Here is a 22,258-nt window from a genome sequence, read left to right on the forward strand (position 1 = left end):
GGTATTGTGGCTCAGTACACCTTGCCTGGCACACCATCTCAGAATGGTGTAGCAGAACGGAGAAATAGAACATTAATGGATATGGTACGGAGTATGCTGAGTAACTCCAAACTTCCTCATTCTTTGTGGATTGAAGCTCTCAAAACTGCAGCGTATATATTAAACCGAGTTCCAACTAAGGCGGTTCCCAAAACGCCATTCGAATTATGGAAAGGTTGGAAACCAAGTTTAAGTCATTTACGCATCTGGGGTTGCCCAGTTGAGGTTAGAGTTTATAATCCACAAGAACAAAAGTTAGATCCTAGGACTATTAGTGCATATTTTATTGGATATGCAAAAAAATCCAAGGGATATAAGTTTTATTGTCCTAACCATTCCAGTAGAATTGTTGAATCAAGAAATGCCAAATTTCTTGAAAATGATGTGGTCAGTGGGAGTGATCAAATCAAAGACTCAATCTTTGAGAAAATTGATGTTTCAGACAATGCTCTTACATCAAGTAAAAGATTGGTTGTTCATCCAAACAGGGTGAATAATGAGGAACCACTCAATCAAAATCCACATTCTGATGCGATTGTTTTAGAAGATCATTTTGAACAACCTCCAATACAAGTGGAACAACCAGTTGTGCAACAGTCTCAAGAGACTGATGATACAACATTAAGGAGATCTACTAGAACAAAGAAATCAGCAATTCCTACTGATTATGAAGTGTATATGCAAGAGTCTGACTGTGACATAGGTATTGAGGATGATCCAGACACGTTTTTACAAGCTATGAACAGCAGTAAATCTGAATTGTGGTATAATGCCATGATTGACGAGATGAATTCTATGGCGGATAATAAAGTTTGGGACCTTGTTGACTTGCCTACTGGAAAGAAACCTATTGGTTGTAAATGGGTATTTAAAACCAAAAAGGATTCATTAGGCAACATTGAGAGATACAAGGCTAGACTTGTCGCCAAAGGGGTTCATGCAAAAGGAAGGAATAGATTACAAAGAAACATTTTCTCCAGTTTCTAAAAAGGATTCCTTTCGTATCATAATGGCATTAGTTGCCCATTTCAATTTAGATTTACATCAAATGGATGTTAAAACAGCTTTTCTCAATGGCAATTTGGAGGAAGAGGTTTATATGAAACAGCCTGATGGGTTCATTTCAAGTGATGGTGAACATTTGTTTTGCAAGCTTAAGAAGTCCATTTATGGACTTAAACAAGCCTCCCGACAGTGGTATTTAAGATTTCACACTGTTATCTCTTCATTTGGTTTTGTAGAGAATGTCATGGATCAGTGTATATACCACAAGGTCAGTGGGAGTAAAATCATCTTTCTTGTGTTATATGTAGATGATATTCTCCTTGCAACCAATGATGTGGGTTTGCTACATGAGCTGAAACAATTTCTCTCTCAACATTTTAGTATGAAGGATATGGGTGAGGCGTCTTATGTCATTGGCATTAAGATTCATAGGGATAGGTCTTGACATGTTTTGGGACTATCTTAAGAAGCCTATATTAATAAAATTCTTGAGAGATTTAGAATGAAAGATTGTTCACTCAGTGTTGCACCCATTTTTAAGGGTTACAGGTTCAATCTGAACCAATGTCCTACACTTGAGATTGAAAAGGAACAAATGAAAACTATTCCTTATGCTTCAGCTGTTGGAAGCCTAATGTATGCTCAAGTCTGTACTAGACCTGACATCGCTTTTGCAGTTGGCATGTTAGGAAGATATCAAAGTAATCCAGGTTTGGATCATTGGAGAGCTGCAAAGAAGGTCATAAGGTATCTTCAAGGAACTAAAGGTTTCATGCTTACTTATAAACGTTCCGACATTTTAGAAGTCGTCGGATATTCAGACTCAAACTTTGCTAGATGCGTTGATTCTCGAAAATCAACATCCGGATACTCGCCGGAGGTGCTATATCTTGGAGAAGTGCCAAACAATCTTTAGTTGCCACTTCTACCATGGAAGCTGAGTTTGTTTCCTGTTTTGAGGCAACTACACAGGGTATTTGGTTGAGAAGTTTCATTTCTGGGCTTGGAGTTGTTGAGTCTATCTCTAGGCCAATAAAGTTATATTGTGACAATTCAGCTGCTGTATTCTTTGCTAAGAATAATAAGAGTGGAAGTCGAAGTAAACACATCAACATTAAGTACTTAGCAATAAGGGAGCACGTTAAAGCCAAAGAAGTGCTCATTGAACACATACATACTGAGCAGATGATTGCTGATCCTCTAACGAAAGGCATGCCACCAAAGACGTTCAAGGATCATGTTGTTCAAATGGGACTATGTCCCGCTTTGTCACTATGAGAGATAATACTTTCATTGTCTGAAACTTTGTAATTTAGTTTGTTTTTTCTTTTAAGTTGTATACATTTTGGTTGGAGACAAACAAACATTCTAGAGGACCTAGAACAAACATTTGAGGTTTGTTCATAAAGTGGTATTCCACATTTCAGCGTTTATTTAGAAAGAGTAAAATTGCATTGTAATACATGGAAGGTAATACTTGTTTCAAATGGACTTACCGCTATGATTCATGTACTTTTTCCTCTTTCTAATTGAATATACCGCATATACATCTCTTGTGTTCTGGATTATATTATACAAGTTTGGACCAAGTGGGAGAATGTTAGACTTTTTACAATATGGTCCTACACTTCTCATATAATTACATTTTGGTCCCTGTTGATGTGGTCATACGTTTGTGTCTCTTGAGCAGTTGTCTTTGATGGAAAAACAACTGCATAAGAAAGAGACTTTACAGGTCCCCATTAGACGCAATTTTCATATTGATTCCCAAAAACCATCACCCAAAATTGCAGTCAGTGAAAGATCCTGTAATTTATAAAGGAGCAAGAAGATCAAAGAATAATTGCTATGGCTAGAGGTTTGTCATTTACTTCCGCATATGTTCCATGGAGGTTTTATATAGAAATTGATTGTATTATCAATGATTATTGGAATATGAATGTGTTTTTTACACCAAAATTATAAGAATAGTAGAGTCAAAAAACAAAATAATCAAAGGTTTAGGATCATAAATAATACCCGGCAAAACTTTCCCTGTGTGTAGGGAGTCCAGACAACTTAGCATCGAATACAACAACCACTTTCACCTCTGTACATATTAAAGAAATGATAAAACTGATGTTGGGACTTCAACATATAGAAAACAAATAACCAGAAAATTATTAGCACAGACACTTTAGATGGAATCAAGTCAACACTATTTCTAATAGTTGAAATACGAATAAATACATATAAGAAAAATGATTGTGACTAATATTACTATCTTTACGCCTCCACCTATATGGCTTTACCATTATACTGCTTAGTTGAAACAAATGATACTGTCAACGAAGACCAGTTCATACTGTAATATTTCAACATGAGCCAATACAAAACATTCTAGCTATAACAGCAAAATCCTGAAAGAACATGAATTTCAAGTTATCGTTTCCATCGAGGAATCTACTTTCTGAAATACATCCGTATTCATTAGGCGGAAGTGACATGTTACAAATCTTAGTTTTAATTTGGTTATATTATCTTCTAGAGTTTGACATTTGTTATACTAAGTTTTTGGATTTCTTAATCAGTTATAGCTATTAGTACTATTTCTGATTCTCTATGGTTAATAAATCCTATGATTTTCATCCATTTGTACAAATATAATTTTCAAGACTCAACAACCTATGCAAAGAGAATCCCATCAATTACTGGGAAAAATCTAAGGTGTACTAGTTCCTACGAGCTATATCATATAATGAAGCCTCATCATATAAGTAAAAAGGAAATATAGAGTACTAACCTCTAAACATACTAAATGTAACATGTTCATCGATTACCTTCTGGCGAGTAACATCTAGGCTTCCTTTCTTAAAATGTTTCTTCAGCCTTGGCCAATACCCACACACATTATACCCATCTACAAAGCAACACAGGAACTGCATAGATTATGCCCTGGTTTGTACTGTAAGAATCTTAACAGGGATGGGTGAAATAACTTAATATTTTTGAATTAAGAATGGAACCTGGAACTGGAAAGTAAATATTTCTCTCTTTTTCCTTTCTCCTCGCCGATCTAAGGACTGGATCAGCCAAAATTGCTTAGAAAAGCTCCATCCATGGTAATCTAAAGGCTGGATCTATAATATTCAGTCAGTAATGATAGTTTCAGTAGTGGTAAATAGTACATTCCACTAGAATCTTCATTCACAAAATGACTAGCTAAAATGTTTTATCAACCTCATTGTTATAGAGCCACTCTTTATAATATGTATATTTTTTACATGTCTTATTATATAGCATCCATGCATATACACTTAACTACAGACAACTATTTACATTAATATTTATATAATATCGATAAGAAGATAAATTAACCTTATTCTTTCCTCTAAGTGATCCTGACTGGTTGAGATCAAGTTTAGCTTCTGGTTCTATTTGTCATAAAGTTTCAAAGACGTTCTGCCATTTATTATATATTGTAACTGAGTAATTAATTTTATTACCACTAAGATAAGTTAATTCCTTTCTGACTCAGTTTGGGGAAAAAAAAAAAAAAAAAAAACAACAAATGCCTGTAAACTAACTAGATAGTACATCTACTAACCCAGGAAGCCTTGTAATTGTAATGTAAACTCAGGCTTCATTTAATGTTTAATTATAATGCAAAATTGCTTATCTAGATAATCGCTCAACAAAGACTTTAGATAAGCAATTTTGAATTAAGAATTATTTAACATACTGTTTGTTGATTATTATATAATAATCAATAAAAAAATAAATATTCATTGTTATTGATTATTTGTTTGTATTATAATAATAAATAAACACCAAATTGGGAATAAAAAAGGATAACTTTATGCTTATTTTACAATACAAAAAAAATAATAAATTTAAGAACTCTAATAAAATTACTATACAAAATTGTTTAATGTGGCCGGTTACTTCACCTGGGGTCCCAAGAATATATATCAGAAATTCAACAAAAAAAAACCCAAAAAAGAAATCCAAAAGAATATAAATCGCTATGTAATAGAAAAAATTCAAAAGATCTTGAGAAAAATCAAAGTCATGTAAGAAATTAAAGAAAAAAACTAAATTTCATAAGGATCTAGTTCTTAAAAAGTATTTTTCTTTTCTCTTAAGTCTAAGTAAAAAGATAAATTGCTGAATTTAAATTGTAATGAGACACATGTGGCGTTTATGAGAGACAATTCAACCGATTTAAAGAAGAATTAATTATCAAATATTATACCATCAGAAATTCAAGAAGAAAAACTAGATCTAGCTTTTAAAAAGCCGAAAGAAATAGATTTCCATGTAAATTTTGACATACAAAATTTAGAGAAAAAAATAAAAATAAAGATACTGCCCTTTTCAAAACCTAAAAGAAAAGGAAAGGAAAACAAAATAAAAATACATAAATAAGGATTGATCTGGAAGAAGAGAAGAGTTTATCACCTGTGAGGCCGATGAAGAAAGAAAGAAGAAAGAAGAACGAAAAATGAGTACATTTTCTCAACAGCAAGTTTCCAAAAGCAAAATAAATAGCTAGACCTGGATAATAGTTTGAGATCTGGATGAAGAGAAGAGTTTATCACCTCTCAGAGCGGTGAATGTTGATGTAGTAGAAAGAAGAATCCAAAAGCAAAGTAAATATGATTTAATTTGTTTTGCCTAGCTATAAATAAAGTTTCAAAAAGCAAACAGTACGGCTCCACCACACCTATATCTTTTTCATTTGCATAGTTCTCTTTTCAACTAATTTTATGTATAATACACTCTTTTTTGAATTATATCGCATAAGAACAAGTACAATTAATATAGCAAACTCCATTAGCACCCTCTGTCAAAACCCTAACAAAATGATACACTGTGGTGCAAAGACGTAGACAACATTAAAAAGAAAAAAAGCCCTCACACACAAATAAAAGGGAAACTCTATTACTACTAGGAAATGCAGCACAGCTCAGACCCCCATCAAATTATGGAATGGTCTCATCTTGTAGGCGACTTGTCCATTGGCATCAATGTTCCTATAGAAAAGAACTCCATCTCCAACTTAAAGCTGCTTCCTCTTCACAAAATCTTTCCACTGGCCTGCCAAAACAGGCTGTTTCCCATTATCTTGCACGTAAAAACGAAGATTCCATAGAACCCCTTGCTCTTCCTTATCCTCAACAATCAAATTTTGGAAGCGATTGCCGCCCACAAAAGGAGGAAATTGGTTAAGTTCATCGATGGGGATGCACAGCCTTTTAGCAATAGCCGTTTCTGGTAATGACTTTGAGAAAATGAATTGCTCCATGATGAAATGCAAGAAGGACAAAGAGAGAGTAATTTGGAAGCTTTTATCTACCCCACGGAGGATGTTATTTCAGGTATATGCAAAGCTAGTGTGAGAGAAGAAGTGTATTTTATAGCAAGGTGAGGTAGGTTATTGTAAGTTTTGCTGAGTCACAGTTGCAAGTTTTTCCACGTCTGGTATGTTGGCGCATGATACCTGTTGATTTGCTGACGTAAGCACAAGATGCTTCTTAATACTGCTGACGTAGGTTATGAAAGAACAGTAACACAAACATTGTTGAAGCCCCTTAATATTATTATTATTATTATTATAATATATTATAAAGATAAAGATAAAGAATTGAAGGGAGCGACATGAGTACATGACCAGTAAGAATTGATGGCACAAATCACACCGCATTGAGTTCACATTTCACAGAGATTCATTATTACAACACATACAAAATAAGAATTTTGGAGAGAAAAACACTTACCAATAAAGCCACGTACAACTGTGCCAAGATCTTCACAACAAGCTTCGCTAAATAACTGTAATCCTGTTTATGTATTAAAGAAACTTTCAAATATTAGATTCAAATGAATGAAAATTGAGCTCTTAAATAATAAAGTGCAAGCTTTTTATTATGTTTATATGAAGATTATTCATATATAGAATATCACTATTGAGAGGTTTTATTGTATTCACTTTTTTTTTAGCATTGTCCCATACTTTATTAGGAGCTAAATTCAATTCAACGTAACCCTAGATTGATAGACTATTTTTCAATTCGCACATGGAAATAGGGTTATTTAATAATTTCTCTTTATATTTTATTTTTATTGAAATCAGAAAAGAAAATAGAAATAAGGAAATTAATTGATTTTAGGGTGTTAGGTGACAGATCCGTATTCCATAGGGGCTTAAGTGTAATTTCTGAAAGTAGAGAGGTTTTTAAATATCAATATAAGCTGAGGGGGTCTAGAACTTTGATAAAATGAAAAATAGAGCCGCTCCTTATAAGGAAAAAGAGAGAGTAATTTGGAAGCTTTTATCTGCCTCACGGAGGACGTTATTTCAGGTAATATGCAATGCTAGTATGAACTATAAAGTGTGTTGAATATGTATCAGGGTGAGCTGCCCTTGCTTTGGAATTTCAAGGCCAACCTATGAATTGTTTTGACTTAATTAGATGAACACTACTGAAGGAGACAGCCCCTTGTTTAGGAGCTGTCCTTATCTATATAAAAAGAGCCCTTTTTTAGGTGTTTCGTAGTACTCGTTGAGTGTAGGGACTAGGGACAAAATGAATCACAACCACCCAAAAGGAATGTATATAGTTGCTTTCTTTTTTTACTAATGTTAATGTATAGGAGAATGAACCTCAACTTCCACTCACGACTGTCTAACTATTAGAGAGAGAGAAAATCTAGGGTGGGTTTATTTAATTTTTCCTATCCTATCGTATCCTATCCAAAATATATATTTGTTTTATTATTTTCAAAATCTAATCTTATTTTATTCAACTCAAAATATTTAGATTTTTTTAACCGCTTAGATTTGTTAATTTAACTAAACATCTTTAAAAATAAAAGTTTATAAATTGATAAAAATACTCACACCCATCCGCATATTCCTGGTGGTCGGCTGCTGACATTTAATGGGTCGGTGGGGGTATTTTTGTTAATTTTAAAATTTATATTGTAATTGGTGTTTAACTAAATTAACAAATGAAGACCTAATAGAGAAGCTATTCATGCTACCTCCTGAATGGAGACCTAACAGAGAAGCTATTCATGCTACCTCCTGAAGGCTACACTAGTTGTGCAGGGAATAAGTACAATCCACAGCAGGTGTGTAGGCTAAATAAAGCCTTATATGGACTCAAACAAGCTTCTAGAGTTTGGTTCGATAAATTAAAATCTGCATTAGTTGATTGGGGTTTTGAAAATTCATTTTCAGATGTTAATTTATTCTTTTATAAAAAGGATTATATTCTCATGTATCTACTAGTATATGTAGATGATATTCTTGTGACAAGAAATAGTACTCAGCTTATTTCAACTCTAGTTGCTGACTTGGATAAAAAAATTTGCTCTCAAAGCTATTGGGGCAGTGTAATATTTTCTGGGATTTGAAGTTAAAAGAAATGCAGATGGTTTGCTTCTGACTTAGACCAAATATGCACAAGACCTTCTAATAAATTGGGAATGGCAGAATCCAAACCCTGCTCTACTCCTATGACTACTGGTCTTAGACTTGACAAAGAAGATAGTAACCTATTTGATCAGTTTACTCTATATAGGAGCATCATTGATGGCCTATAATACTTAACCTTATCTAGACCAAATTTAGCTTTAGCTGTAAACAAGCTTAGCCAATTTCTGCAGCAACTTACTAAAGTTCATTGGACAACTTGAAAAAGGGTCCTAAGATATGTTATCTACACCATGGTATTTTTTTTATTAAAACACAATCTTTCAAACTAGAAGCTTTTGCTAATACCGATTAGGCCGGGGATGAAACTGACAGAAGATCAACCAATGGCTATAATTTTTTTTTAGGTGGTAATGTGGTTTAGTGGTCCTCTCTAAAACAAAAAGTAGTTTCATATTTCTTCATTGGGATTTGGGCAATGTTGTTTGCTTTTCTTTTAGGGTCAGCTTTAATCAACTTTTATGACAGAAAAGTTTGTTTTTGTCTCCTTTGATTGTCCATGTTTTTTTTTTAAAAAAAAAATTTCTAATATTACTAAGGGGGCGTTTGGTTCAGGAATGTTAGATTACTGGGAATATTGGATTACTGGAAAGATAGATTACCTTGGAAGATTACTGGGAATCTTTAAGAAAATATGTTTGGTTAGTTGGTGGGTATGTTATATTAATATGTTTGGTTATGGGAATAAATTGGTGGGTATGTTATTTAAATTACTAAATTGACCCTCTTTTAAATATTAATATAATATTATTTTTATTATTAATTTTTGAATAAATTTTTAACCCCCAATATTTCAGATTTAGCTAAAACACCCCCGCTTATAAAAAAACTTTAATTCATGACGAAATCACCCCCACCTCCTGCCGCCGCCTGCCGCCACCGCGAACAACCGCCGGAAAATCACCGGAGCCCCTAAAAACACTGGAAATTCTGTGGGAGGCTCCGGGAGGCTTCGATATGGCCGGAAATGGCCAGATCTACTCTGGCCATTTCCGGCCAGATCCCTGGCCATTATCGGCCAGGTCTGGTCCAACGGCCAGATCTGTGGCCGTTAACGGCCAGGTCTGGTCCAGATCTGGCCCGATATGGCAGTTTTCGGCCATCAATATGGCCGAAAACGGCCATAGCGAAGCCTCCCGGAGCCTCCCACAGAATTTCCAGTGTTTTTAGGGACTCCGGCAATTTTCTGGCGGTGGTCCGTGGTGGTTGACCCGCTGTCGGCGGTGGTGGCTGGGTGGCTGTGGTGGTGGTGGCTTGGTGGCAGTGGTGGTCTGTAAATTATTTTAAATATAAGGGCATTATTGTCCAAAATTTTAATTAAAAAGGGTAAAATTGAAATAGGATATTAATGTAAATTTATTTTAAAGTAGGGGTATTATTGTCCAAAATTTTTATTAATAAAGGATAAAATTGTAACAAAAAAAGATAACCCCGGTAATCTCAGAAAACCTAAGAAAATGGAGGTAATCAGATTACCTCTTATATTACCAATAGTAAACACTATTGGTATTTGAAGATTACTGGTATCTTATATTACTTGACAACCAAACGTGGTAATCAAGTAATATAAGATGACATTACCCCAGTAATGCCACTTAACCCCGAACCAAACTGCCCCTAAGTGTCTTATAGTACCAATTTAAGGGAGGGTGAGGTAAAAGAGAGAGAGATTTGGTAAGTGTACCAAGCACGGGGGCATTCTTCAGAATTGCATTTACTTAAAAGCTGTCCTTATCTGTATAAAAAGAACAATAAAATACCTTGGTGTTTCGTAGTACTCATTGAGTGTAGGGACAAAATGAATCACAGCCACCCAAAAGGAATGTATATTATGGCTGTCTTTTCTACTAATGTTAATGTATAGGAGAAATAATTCCTGACTTCTACTCACAAATGTCTAATTATTAGAGAGAGAAAAATTCTCAATTTTCTTTGCCCACAATGAATTTCTGATTTCAAACCAAATATTTTTAATTATTGCTGTACATGTACTACGTGTTTGACCTAATTGGGGTTTTGAAAGGAAACAAAAAAGCAGCCTTAACTAAAGGGTGTTGAACATGTATCAGGGTGAGCTGCCCTTGCTTTGGAATTTCAAAGCCAACCTATGAATTGTTTCGACTTAATTAGCTGAACACTGTTGACTTAATTTATTTTTCTGCCTTTTATCAGGGTGTTAGTGTCGGGACATCACTCTACTAGGTTCAATTCATTAAGACCTGTAATTAATGCACCTAAATTTGCACATGATCATTCCAAGAGAGTCATCATGGGGCAATCTGCAAACATAATTAGGTTAACCGTGGTTACATTTCCTATCTTCTAATAGCGGATGTTCCTTGGATTGCCTTGCCCTACTTTGACTCTGTAAATTGGAGCTTCATCTCTATGAAGGCAAATTTGATGGGAGAAAGCTTCAAAAGTGATAAACACTATAAATAATTAAAAATATTTGGTTTGAAAGCAGAAATTCCTTGTGGGCAGAGAAAATTGAGATGAGAGGAGAAATGGGGTTTTGACGCTTTTACTCTTCAACTTTTAAAATAAAACAAATGGTGTTTGATTGAGAATATAGGAGAGACAAAGAGAAGAAGATGGGAGGAGAAATTGGGTTTTGACGCTTTTACCCTTCAACTTTTAAAATGAAACAAATGGTGTTTGATTAAGAATATAGGAGAGACAAAGAAGAAGATGGGAGGAGAAATGGGGTTTTGACGCTTTTACCCTTCAACTTTTAAAATAAAATAAATGGTGTTTGATTAAGAATATAGGAGAGACAAAGAAGAAGATGGGAGGAGAAATGGGGTTTTGACGCTTTTACCCTTTAATTTTTAAAATAAAACAAATGGTGTCCTATGCCCACATACCACGGGGGCACAGACATCGAAAAACTTGCAAATTGGTCTTTAACATACTTGCAATAACCTACCTCATCTTTCTACAAAATACACTCGTCGCTCACACAGTTAAAGAGAGAAGAAAAAGAGGAGAAGAAGAAGAAGAAGAGGAAGAATCTGGTGGAGAGAAGAGAAGAAGAAAGAGAGAAGAAAAAAGGAAGAATCTGGAAAAGAGGAGAAGAAGAAGGAAATGAGAGGCCAATCAACGGCGATGAGTTGAGAGAAATGGGTTTTGATGCTTTTTAAAATAAAAGAAACAATGTTAGATTAAGGGTGCGATTAAAATAAAAGAAAAGGAAAAGAGGAAGAATATGTGATTTGATTAATTGAATTGATTGAATGATATGTTAAACAAGTCCTTGTCATGTATGGTTGTAACACAATTGAATTGATTGAACATATATTCTCATAATCTAAGGCGGTTAACAGTCTGCATATGAACATGCTTAAGCGGTACAAGTCAAAGATAGAGTAAGTGTGGTCAATTTTGCAATAATGAATCAAGAAATTAGAATTTCTATCTCCAACTGGTTAAGCAATAAGTGTTTGACAACGACAAAGAAGAATAAACATTTTGGTATGAATTCTAACCATTTTAAATACATTTCCTACCTTCACATGCATTTTAATAGTTAACCCTTTTTTAAAAAGGATAGTATCTTTATTTCCAATAGTAATTTTCATTTTGGGGTCACCCTAACCTAAAGAAGAGACAGCTAAAGAAGGTCTTTGCTGAAGCGCATATTGAACAAGATTTGTTGAGTGGGTTCATAAAATCTTTTAAACAATTCATTCTGGGGTGCTATATGGGTTAGAACAGTAGTTGGCTAGTTGCACTTAGGGGAACTTCAATTAATTATTTGTATGCAATTTCTTGCATCAATTACGTTTACACGCCATTAGATTTAACTTTTGGGTGGTTGTGATTCATTTTGTGATCTTAAAAGTTTTTAGTTTATGTATTTCAAAATTATTTTTTATTATATAATAATCTAATATTTCATATAATTCCTTATTTAATTATGAATTTTAGGTGCATTAATTACAGGTCTTAATAACAATTTTGCCCCTCTTAAAATTAGTAGTTGTTGCGTGGAATATGACCATTGCTTTGAGAAATCTTCCACCATTTTTAAAAAGTTGCCCAGCACCATGAAATTAGCAAAAATAAAAGAAAAAAAAAATCGTCATTCTTCATCACCAACACCAACTCTATTCACCATAAAACACATACTGGCTACAAAGTCCACAACAAAAACATGTATAATCAATCTAAGAATATAAGTTTGCAACTTTTTGATAATAAAATATGTTTCATTGGTGAATACTTTGTAATATAACATTGTTTATAAGACAGCAAAAAACAAAATAAAAAGATAATATTTCCTTTTTTTTTTTTTTTTTTCAATGGTCCATACTGTGTCTACACCAAAAAAGAACATCGTGTTCCCAAAATTGAAGAATTTATATCTAGGAGGACTTCCAAAGCTAGTAAGTTTTTTTTCTAGAAAAATATGCTGCATGTTGTCCAGCTTTGGAAGAGTTTAGAGTAAAAGACTGTTCCAAATTAACTACAAGTTTCATTGTTGAAGATGTATGTTAAGTCTCTATCTATTAAGCTTTACTAATTGGATAGATATTTTATGCATGATAACCTTGTTGAAGAGTTGGTAATATTCAATCATAATAGTTAGTAGTAATTGGATAGATATTCTATAGACATTATTAAAAAAGCAATTATAGTGTTTATCACTTTTATAGTTTTATCCCATCAAATTTGCCATCAAATTTTTTCTCTAAATTTTGTACGAAAAAATTGGGGTTATATTTTTTTTCTTTTACTTTTTTATTTAACTTAGACTTGAAAGAAAAGAAAAGGACTTTTTAAGAACGAGATCCGCATGAAATTTAGTTTTTTTTCTTGGATTTCTTACATGAGCTTGATTTTTCTCAAGATCTTTTTAATTTTTTCTATTGCATAGCGATCTATATTCTTTTGGATTTCTTTTGGGTTTTTTTTTGTTGAATTTCTGATCTATATATATTTTTGTTTAATTCTTCTCAAAATCACTTTGTTTGCTCCCACCATATACCAGAAAGTATAAGACACACTAATATTTACCGGTCAACAATTTTTTTTTTTTTTTTTGAAATTCCATGTGGCAGGATCCCTCCACTAGCTGAAGAAAATACAAAATAGTTAGTAAAGATAAAAATCTAGGACCACAAACCCTTTGCCCACCACTCGACGCGTAGCCCTAAATTCTCACAGAAGTCCCAGTGCTTTTAAATCTCACTCCATTAATACAGCCAAACAACTGAAAGAGAGAGAGATGTTAATAAAAGTTGGTTTTCAGATAATTTTATCAAAAAGACAGAAACTAAAACTTATTTAGAGAAAAAAAAAAAAAAGTAAATTATTTTGATAAAAACTGCTATATTTTTCTTTGTGTATGAGTAGTTGATTCGTTATCTTTTTTTGTGGCTTTCTGTTACAGTTACCTTGGCGGCGTAATGTACCTCATGTACTGGCCTCCACTTGTTGAATATCTTATGTTTGGTGCTCTTATATCAGCAACAGATCCTGTCACTGTCTTGTCTTTATTCCAGGTGCTGTGCTTTCTTATAAGGTTTTGGATAAAAATGTTTTGGTATTTGACTACAAGGCATGGCAAGATGGTCAATTACGTAAAAATATCCAAATATTTGGTCAGGATATGGCAGCTTTTAGTCCGGGAAAATAGCCAGTGAAGCTGCATGTACTAACAATTAACAATTAAATTTTAATAATATTTACGGGAAATGCCACTCTGACGTTCCATCAAAAGTTTTTGTTTTTTTAAAGAAAATAATTTATTTTCCGGGAAAATTTCTTTGGAATTAGGTTGGCCAAATGGCCAGTGAAGCTGCAAGGACTAAAAGCTGCCACGTCAGAGTGGCATTTCCCGTAAATATTTCGAAAAATAGGAAGCAAACTTTTGATGTAAGCAATGAATTGACTCACCTACGTACTCCACATGGTGACTTGAGAATCTTGTTTGAAATTTAAAATTTAATTGTTAATTGTTTGTTTCAAAATTCAAATCACATAGCAAATGAAAGATTTGTGTCTCTAATATTAAAATATTACTTTAATATTTGTGGTTTGTGTTTTGTTAGAGTTTAATCTTCTTCTAAAAAGGGGTTAACTTTTGAAGTGTATGAGAAGGTAGAGAAGCAAAATGCATTTAAAATGGTTAGATTTCACAGCAAAATGTATAGGGGAATGAATCCAACTTCCACTCATTATTAGAGGAAAAAACTCAACTTTCTCTGCCCACAAGGAATTTCAAACCAAATTCTTTTATTATTGGTGTAATTGTTGCTGCTCTTTCAAGAAATCCTATTGGGATGAGAGGAGAAGAGTTTACAAGTTTAGGGTTTACTTGGTCCATTCACTGTAAGATTTGAATTGGATGAATTGTTGAAAGGATAATGTGGATTACAGGAAGCAGAAGAGTAATGTTCACGCGTTGCTATTAGGTTTATATTAAACTTACAATTCTTTTATTAGAATAGGAGCCAAACTCAAGTCAACATAACCCTTTGACCTAACCCCAAAGGTTGTTGTAATAAGAATTGAGATGGAGGAATAAATTATAAGATTTGATTGTGAGAGGGAGTTTGTAAGATTTGATTGCGAGCCAGTCTTTATCATTAGTATAATTGTGACCCCACAAAGTTTTTAAATTGTCATTTGTCACAATTCACAATTCTACAAACTTTGTGGGTTATTAGTAGAATAGTAATGCTAGGTTTACAATCCAATATCTCTTCTATTGCTTTTCAACATAACCCTTTGACCTAACGTCACAGGTTGTTGTAATAAGAATTGAGATGGAGGAATAAATTAAAGTGAAATTCCCATTTCCCACTCACAACTTTGTAGTTCAACTCAAATTATGTGGAATTCCTCTAAGGATCTTCTTCTTCTCTTCCTATTGAGCCAATTAGAAAAATAGACTTGGATTGGAACCCTAAAATTAAAGAGATGAAGGAAACCTTTAAAGTGAAAAACACAATCATTGCTTTTTTGTCTCCTTTGATAATCAGTATTGATCATCAAAATTCCTGTAATTCTCAATTATTATTATTATTATTATTATTATTATTATTCAATTGCATTAGTAGAAGTTACACGGTAATCTTTTATTTGTACGTATTGAAACTATTATTGTACGTGTTGAAGAAACCTTCGTTTGAAGCTAAAAAGTTACAGGGTGATCTTTGACAAAGAAAAAAATTTAGAGAAGTATTAGCGGACTTGAAGGCTTTTATGAATTGGGATTTTGGACATAAAGTATTACCCTCATTATTCAATTGCGAGTGAGCATAAAAGCCTTCAACGTCCGCTAACATTAGTAGAAGAGGAAATGACAAGGATAACCTCTTCTATACGGCAATATTACACTTATAACCTAATTTCATAAACTTTATTTCATAACTCTAACTTGACAATTCACAATTGGATAGACATAACCTATTGCGAGCTGCCACGTCAGGTTGTGAGAGAAAGTTCATAAGATTTAATTGTAAGCCAATCTTTATCTTTAGTATAATTGTAACCCTACAAAGCTTGTAAATTGTCACAATTTTACAAACTTTGTGGGTTATTAGTAGAATAGTAATGCTAGGTTTACAACTCAATCTCACAACTTTTTTTTATAACCCCCGACATGACAACTTGCAATTGGTTAGGTAGGTAGGACCCATAGCAAGTAGACGGGACCCATTTGTGAGTTAACTAATTATAAGCTGTCATGTCAAAGGTTGTGCGATTGGATTGTGGACCTAATATTTTTCTTAGCAGAATTGGTTAACTCTTCCTAATTGTAGCTCTTAATTGGTCACCATATATTTGGTCAGGTAGGACTCATTGTTGGGCAAACGGAACCCATTGTGAGCTAACTAATTGCAAGCTGATATGTCGTATTTGTGAGAGAAAATTAATGAGAAGGGTTTGTCAGTGTAATATTGCTTGCTAGACAAAATATGCATCAAAGTGAAGCAAATTTGCATTTGTTTGATTAGTGGTCTTTAGATCAACTCCCTACTTCCAATTATAATGCTTAGCAGTTTATTAAGCTTCTACTTCTTTTATGCACAATGATTCAATTTCTGAGATTGGGCTTAAAGCCCAAAGGGAGAGTTCTTCCTAATTAATATCATGATTAGGTCAAAGCCCAAAGGGACAGGTCTTCCTAATTAATATCATAGTTGGGCAAAGCCCAAAGGGAGAGTTCCTCCTAATTAATATCCAGCTTTAGGTACTTTCTAGTTTCCATCAATTATATCTCCTCTGTATGTTACAGAATTACTAATTAATTTAATTCATTAACTCTGTAATTAACAAAATTTAACCTCCACTTAATCAGGTTAAATTTTGTACCTGATTCTTCGATTTTTCACAGGTTTACTCGTTGGTGCACTTGCTAACATTTCTGATGCCGAAACTAATATTAGGTAGTTTTTTTTTTTGTGATGTGATTCTGAAAGTCTAGGTGCTTATTTGATATCTTGTTTGACTTTGGCAGGGCATGGTTCAATTTCTACGACGAATTTGAGGCAATGTCATTGTAAGAGTCTTCTTCAATGGATTCTTGACCTAGCCAAGACTTTGTCACTTTCATCTGATCTGATGTCAATATGCCTGCCTCGTCAGTACAAATAACTGTGGCCAAGCCCATTGTCTCGCAAGCCGAAAGTTTCCATACAATTGCCTCATCACTCATCATTCTATTCATGGCATGAGCAAGTGTGAGAGAGACAACTAAAGATAAGCCTTTTAGGTTTGCTGCTAAACAAATGGCACAGTGGACTCAGCAAGAGATGCAATTGACTTCAATGCATCATCAAATCAGTTTTACTACCATTAAACTCCTTCCCACGCGGACATGCCTACTCTTCCAACGGAGGAGCCTCGTTTCTTTTAGTATGAAAATTGTTTTCTGAGTTCTTTGTATCAGGTACCAGAAAATATTTTGGATTTGTTTCATTTGGTATGTGATTCTTTTCCAAGTCTTTTTCCTATCAGTTTCAGGTACCTCAAATTTATATTCCGAGTCAATATGAAGATATGCATGCACAACTCCTAGATTAGAAATTAGGAATATGAATCTCCATCAAGATATGTAAGAAAAAGTGCCAATGGAAATAGTACCAAAAAAATTTTCGTAGCAGAGTGCTAAATACAAATGCTGATTATAATTAACCACTGGGAGAATGATATCCGTTGTACGTGCATGCAATACCTAATGGCTATACTAAAGCTTAAAATAAGTTGATAACTTTTTCTTATACCTTACCTTCTACTTATCAATTTGTACACATATATCCATACACAAAATGCTAAGCACTTAGAAATCAGCTCATTTAATGGCTGAGATTAAAGTTTAAATAAATAAATTACTTGATAATTAACTTCGTTTTACTTTTTCTTGATTTATACATGTACATACACAAGTAGTATAATTAAGACTTTAGAAATCAACTCTCTCTCTCCCAGTCTCCCACTTTCTCTACTTAATTTCTGCATACCTTGCAATTCGATTAGCAATGTCAATTTTCAAAATTTTCTCAAAGAAACTCACCAAGACAGATGTTGAAAATAGATTGTCAGTGACAACCAAAAGCCTCAGTTCCTTCCCTCCATTCGGAGAACACCAGAATTATCTGGATATCTTGGCGGACGATGATGAAGGCCACAAGTGGCCCTTTCGCTTGGTCGTCCGCAGGGGCCGGTATGGAAAGCCTGTTCTTTCAGTGGGTTGGCTTCATTTTGTTGGGACTAAGCAACTCCGAAGTGGTTTCTAGGTGAAACTTTATGGGGAAGAAGATGAAGTTACAATCAAGGTCAAATACAAGGTTAAACTGAAGAAGCCCTATATTGTATTCAAAGCTAAGCTTGGTTATGTATCTCTGTACCCTGCTGCTTAAAGGCAACGTATCTTTCCTTCTTTTTAACCACGAATGCATGCAGCGTTTCCCATGCAATTGTCAAATGTACTCTAGTTTTCTTAGGGTTATGTTTGAGTGTGTACTCTTTTTTTATGGCTATTTGCTTTCAAGTTTCAGGTTTGGTGACTTTGGTGAATGTAGCTGATGGTGCGTCTCTTTTTGTTGTTTAATATTTACTATGATATAGTGAAATATGGTTCCAATATTTTCATTTATTTGATTCTCCACTTTAATTCAATTTAACTACATGATATAAATCTATCGTTGTAACCCTTGTATATCGGCTATGTCTTGTATGCTTGTAATAGGGAGGGATTTTGAGTATCCAATGTAAATTGGTGTCAAAGGTTAATAAAAGACATGTATTTTGCTTAGTAGCTTAGAGGAATGGTTGTTCTTGAAGGTGGAATGAGTGTTCCAGATTTACCCTAAAAATCTCTGATTTTCCATAATAGGGAACGGGCACAAGAAATCGAGTCATTCTTGTCATGAACAACTTGAGGATGAACAGCTTGCGTGAAAGGGTCGTTCCATACTTCCATGTCTTAAGAGTTTTCCCTAGTTTGGGCAGAAGCATGAACGACTTAGTGGAATGGTGCCGTTTATGCCTGGAGTAGGCTGATGAGCGTGCTCCACCCAACCTCGCCAATCGCTGGCTGATTCTGGAAAATTTAAAGATTCGTATATTTAAAATTTCATGATTTTCGTAGGCAATTTTATAACCAAATTTGTACATACTTATACGAAAATCAGTAGACATACATGCCTATTAAAAATAGTGTTGCATGATGATGGTCTCCAATGGCTAGACAAAATATGCTTCAAAGTGAAGCAAAAATTTGCATTTGTGTTGTGTAATTTGTTTGATTAGTGGTCTTTAGATCAAGTCCCTACTTCTAATTATAATGCTTAGTAGTTTATCTAGCTTTCTAAACAAGTTTGTACTTATTTATGCACAATGGATTCAATTTCCTAGATTGGGCCAAAGCCCAAAGAGAGAGTTTGTCCTAATTAATATCATTATTGGGCCAAAGCCCAAATGGACAGCTCCTCCTAATTAATATCGAGCTTTGGATGCTTTCCAGTTTCCATCTATAAGTCCTCAGCATGTTACCGAATTACTAATTAATTCATTAAATCTGTAATTAACGATCATCACTCCCCTAATTAAGTTTGTTTTTTTGGGGATTTATTGTAATTTGTAAAGGTTATCATTTGGCTAGATTTAGAAACTGAAGAGGAGCAAAGTGTAATTTTAAAAACTAATATAGAGATTACAATAAATAATGGACAGTTTAGGGATACATTAGATTTACTAAATGGCGCAAGATTCAAACGCGAAACAGAGAGAATCAGAACAAGTTAAAGAAGAAGAATTTGACGATAGAAATCGAAGACAAAAGAAAAGAGAGCAAGTTTCAGAATTAACAAATCAATCCTCGTCGATTAGGTCACGCAGGTAATGGAATTGCATTCCACGAGTATGGAGGCATTGCATATATCTCCGGCCGACGATCCGCGAGGAAGTCCAGGTAAGGCAGCCGGAGTCGGCATACTCCTTCAGATAATGATGCTTGTTCTCTCTTTCGTCCTCGGCTACGTTCTCCGTCGTCATCGCTTCTATTATCTCCCTGAAGCCAGCGGTTCTCTTCTCATAGGTTTTTAATTTATTTCAATTTTATTCCATTTTGAACCTCCACTTTGTTAGCTTAAATTTTGTACCTGATTGTTCGATTTTTCACAGGTTTACTCGTTGGTGCACTTGCAAACATATCTGATACCGAAACTAATATTAGGTAATTTTATTTTTTTAGTTTTTGTGATGTGATTATGAAAGCCTAGGTGCTTATTTCATATCTTGTTTGACTTTGGCAGGACATGGTTCAATTTTCACGAGGAATTCTTCTTCCTGTTTTTGTTGCCTCCGATCATATTATATCCTAACGAAACTTGGATTTTTGTGACTCATTTCTTGACATTTACTTTTTCATTTAATAATTGCATATGGAAATTTTTTATTTTATTTTTATGTATGCATATACATTAAGTACTACTTTTATACTGAATTGATTCTTCAAGTTTTGTTTTTCTTGACCCTTTTTGTGCACTCAGTCAGGCTTCAGCTTGGCACCTGTAAGTATTTGTCATCGTTTCTGAATATAATCTATGAGTTAAATGCATGCATTGCGTTTTTGCCTTGAGTGGATTGCCTCATTGTTTATTTTATTTTGTTTTGGCAGAAACCATTCTTTTCTAACTTTGGAGCCATTGTAAGACTTGCTATACTGGGAACTTTTATATCTTCAATGGTTACGGGCATCCTAGTGTAAGTGTTTCTCTATTTAGATAATTACTATATCATTACATTGACTCAGTGTAGATGGATTTTGAGCATCTGGATAAGTTATGAGCTCAATATGAACTTCATAGGCCCATTATGAAAATGTATTGGCTTTTAACTATGAACCAATTAAGCTACAAGTCATAGGTAGGGCAAGATCGGTTTGCATGCAAATACCAGAAACACGACGGCCTATATTAGAAATAGAAAGCACCAAACATACAAACTAATTCCCAAAACCAACGAAACTAATCAAAACAGAGTATAAGAGAAGGATCATTAGAAACTACAATGTTTGATATCCCCTTTTCTTTCAAGTATTGAATAACAGCTATCAATCCTCATTTAGAAACAATGATAGAGAAATCTTGAAACTGTTACAACTTCTTTCATTTCATTAGACTGAATAATGTTTTACAAACTACTTTATAGTGAACTAAAAGCGCTGAGTTGGTAATCCTTGTGAACCTTCATCTCATCCGTTCAACTAAACAACAACAAACACAATTACATTTACTTTGAACCGTTGGATTGATTCTAAACTTATTTGAGCTGCTACGTTGAAGAAGAACGAGCTCTATTTTCTTCACCTTTCAAATTTCAATCTCTTAATAAGCCTTTGTTTGACTTAATATCTTGTTCTCAAAACAACAAAGCTACGGACACTGAAAAATTTGCACCGAAAATATATACTGGCCTACGTGTACCAGGCGCCTGATTTTTCTATCAATTTTTTTCTTGTGAACGGCCATCCATCAAATATGGACGGCCGTTTACTCACATGGACTCTCATCCATATTATATGGTAGGGATTCATATACCAGGGATGACCGTCCCTAAAGGACGTTACTGAATTATCATCCTCAAGCAAGGCAAGGAAAATCCTGCTGTAGCTTGAGACTAGACATATTTTCTGAAAGAAACTTTCTGAAGTGTTTTCTTTGTGTTTTGTTGCCTGCCAACTCAGTATAAAGTGTTTTTGGCAAACGTAACCCCTGTCATGGGATACTGAATTATCATCCTAAAATTATCTCAAATTAAGCATATATATATATATATATAATTCACAAAGAAAAACCAACCCTACTGACAAGCATCGAAGTTGTTTTTAACTTCAATTTTGTTTATATTTAAATAAAAAAATAAAGACTTTAAAGAATGTTGATGTAATAATAAAACTTACTGTAAAGATTCCCATACGTAACATAACATCTTTATATTATCTAAATAATGATATTATGAGATTTGGAGCATCAATTTATACAAAATCTCTATAATGGAGGTGTTGTGAATGGTGAGGGTTTAATTTCTAGTTTCTATTGGGCCCTATTGGGTCAATATTTCGTGTTTTAACAAATGTGACATAGAAAAAGCTCCCACAAAGATGAATGAGAAAGAACAAAGATTTAATGGAACAAGATTATAAAGTGTTTGTTATTGTGATATGCTTTTCTGATAATTGACATTTAAAATATGCAAGCCACGGCACGATGAGAAAGA

At 34.0% G+C, this 22,258-nt stretch overlaps 1 protein-coding gene and 1 long non-coding RNA gene across 2 annotated transcripts; one reads left to right on the forward strand and one right to left on the reverse strand.

Annotated features, from left to right (window-relative positions):
- Positions 1–3,834: 3,834 nt before the first annotated feature.
- LOC116140689 lies at positions 3,835–5,663 on the reverse strand. The gene is made up of 3 exons (XR_004129682.1): positions 5,625–5,663; positions 4,050–4,163; positions 3,835–3,943 (listed from the first exon to the last, which is right to left on the reverse strand). It is a non-coding gene; the product is annotated as an uncharacterized LOC116140689 (long non-coding RNA).
- Positions 5,664–19,775: 14,112 nt separating this feature from the next.
- On the forward strand, positions 19,776–20,845 carry LOC116140700 (sodium/hydrogen exchanger 5-like). The gene is made up of 5 exons (XM_031426295.1): positions 19,776–20,075; positions 20,162–20,213; positions 20,293–20,352; positions 20,526–20,550; positions 20,658–20,845. The coding sequence occupies exons 1-5, from the start codon at positions 19,880–19,882 to the stop codon at positions 20,745–20,747; spliced, it is 423 nt and encodes a 140-aa protein (XP_031282155.1). The 5' UTR covers positions 19,776–19,879; the 3' UTR covers positions 20,748–20,845.
- The last annotated feature ends 1,413 nt before the right edge of the window (positions 20,846–22,258 follow it).

This window comes from Pistacia vera, unplaced genomic scaffold, assembly GCF_008641045.1.
Source record: "Pistacia vera cultivar Batoury unplaced genomic scaffold, PisVer_v2 Contig375, whole genome shotgun sequence".
In the NCBI taxonomy this organism is placed as follows: domain Eukaryota; kingdom Viridiplantae; phylum Streptophyta; class Magnoliopsida; order Sapindales; family Anacardiaceae; genus Pistacia; species Pistacia vera.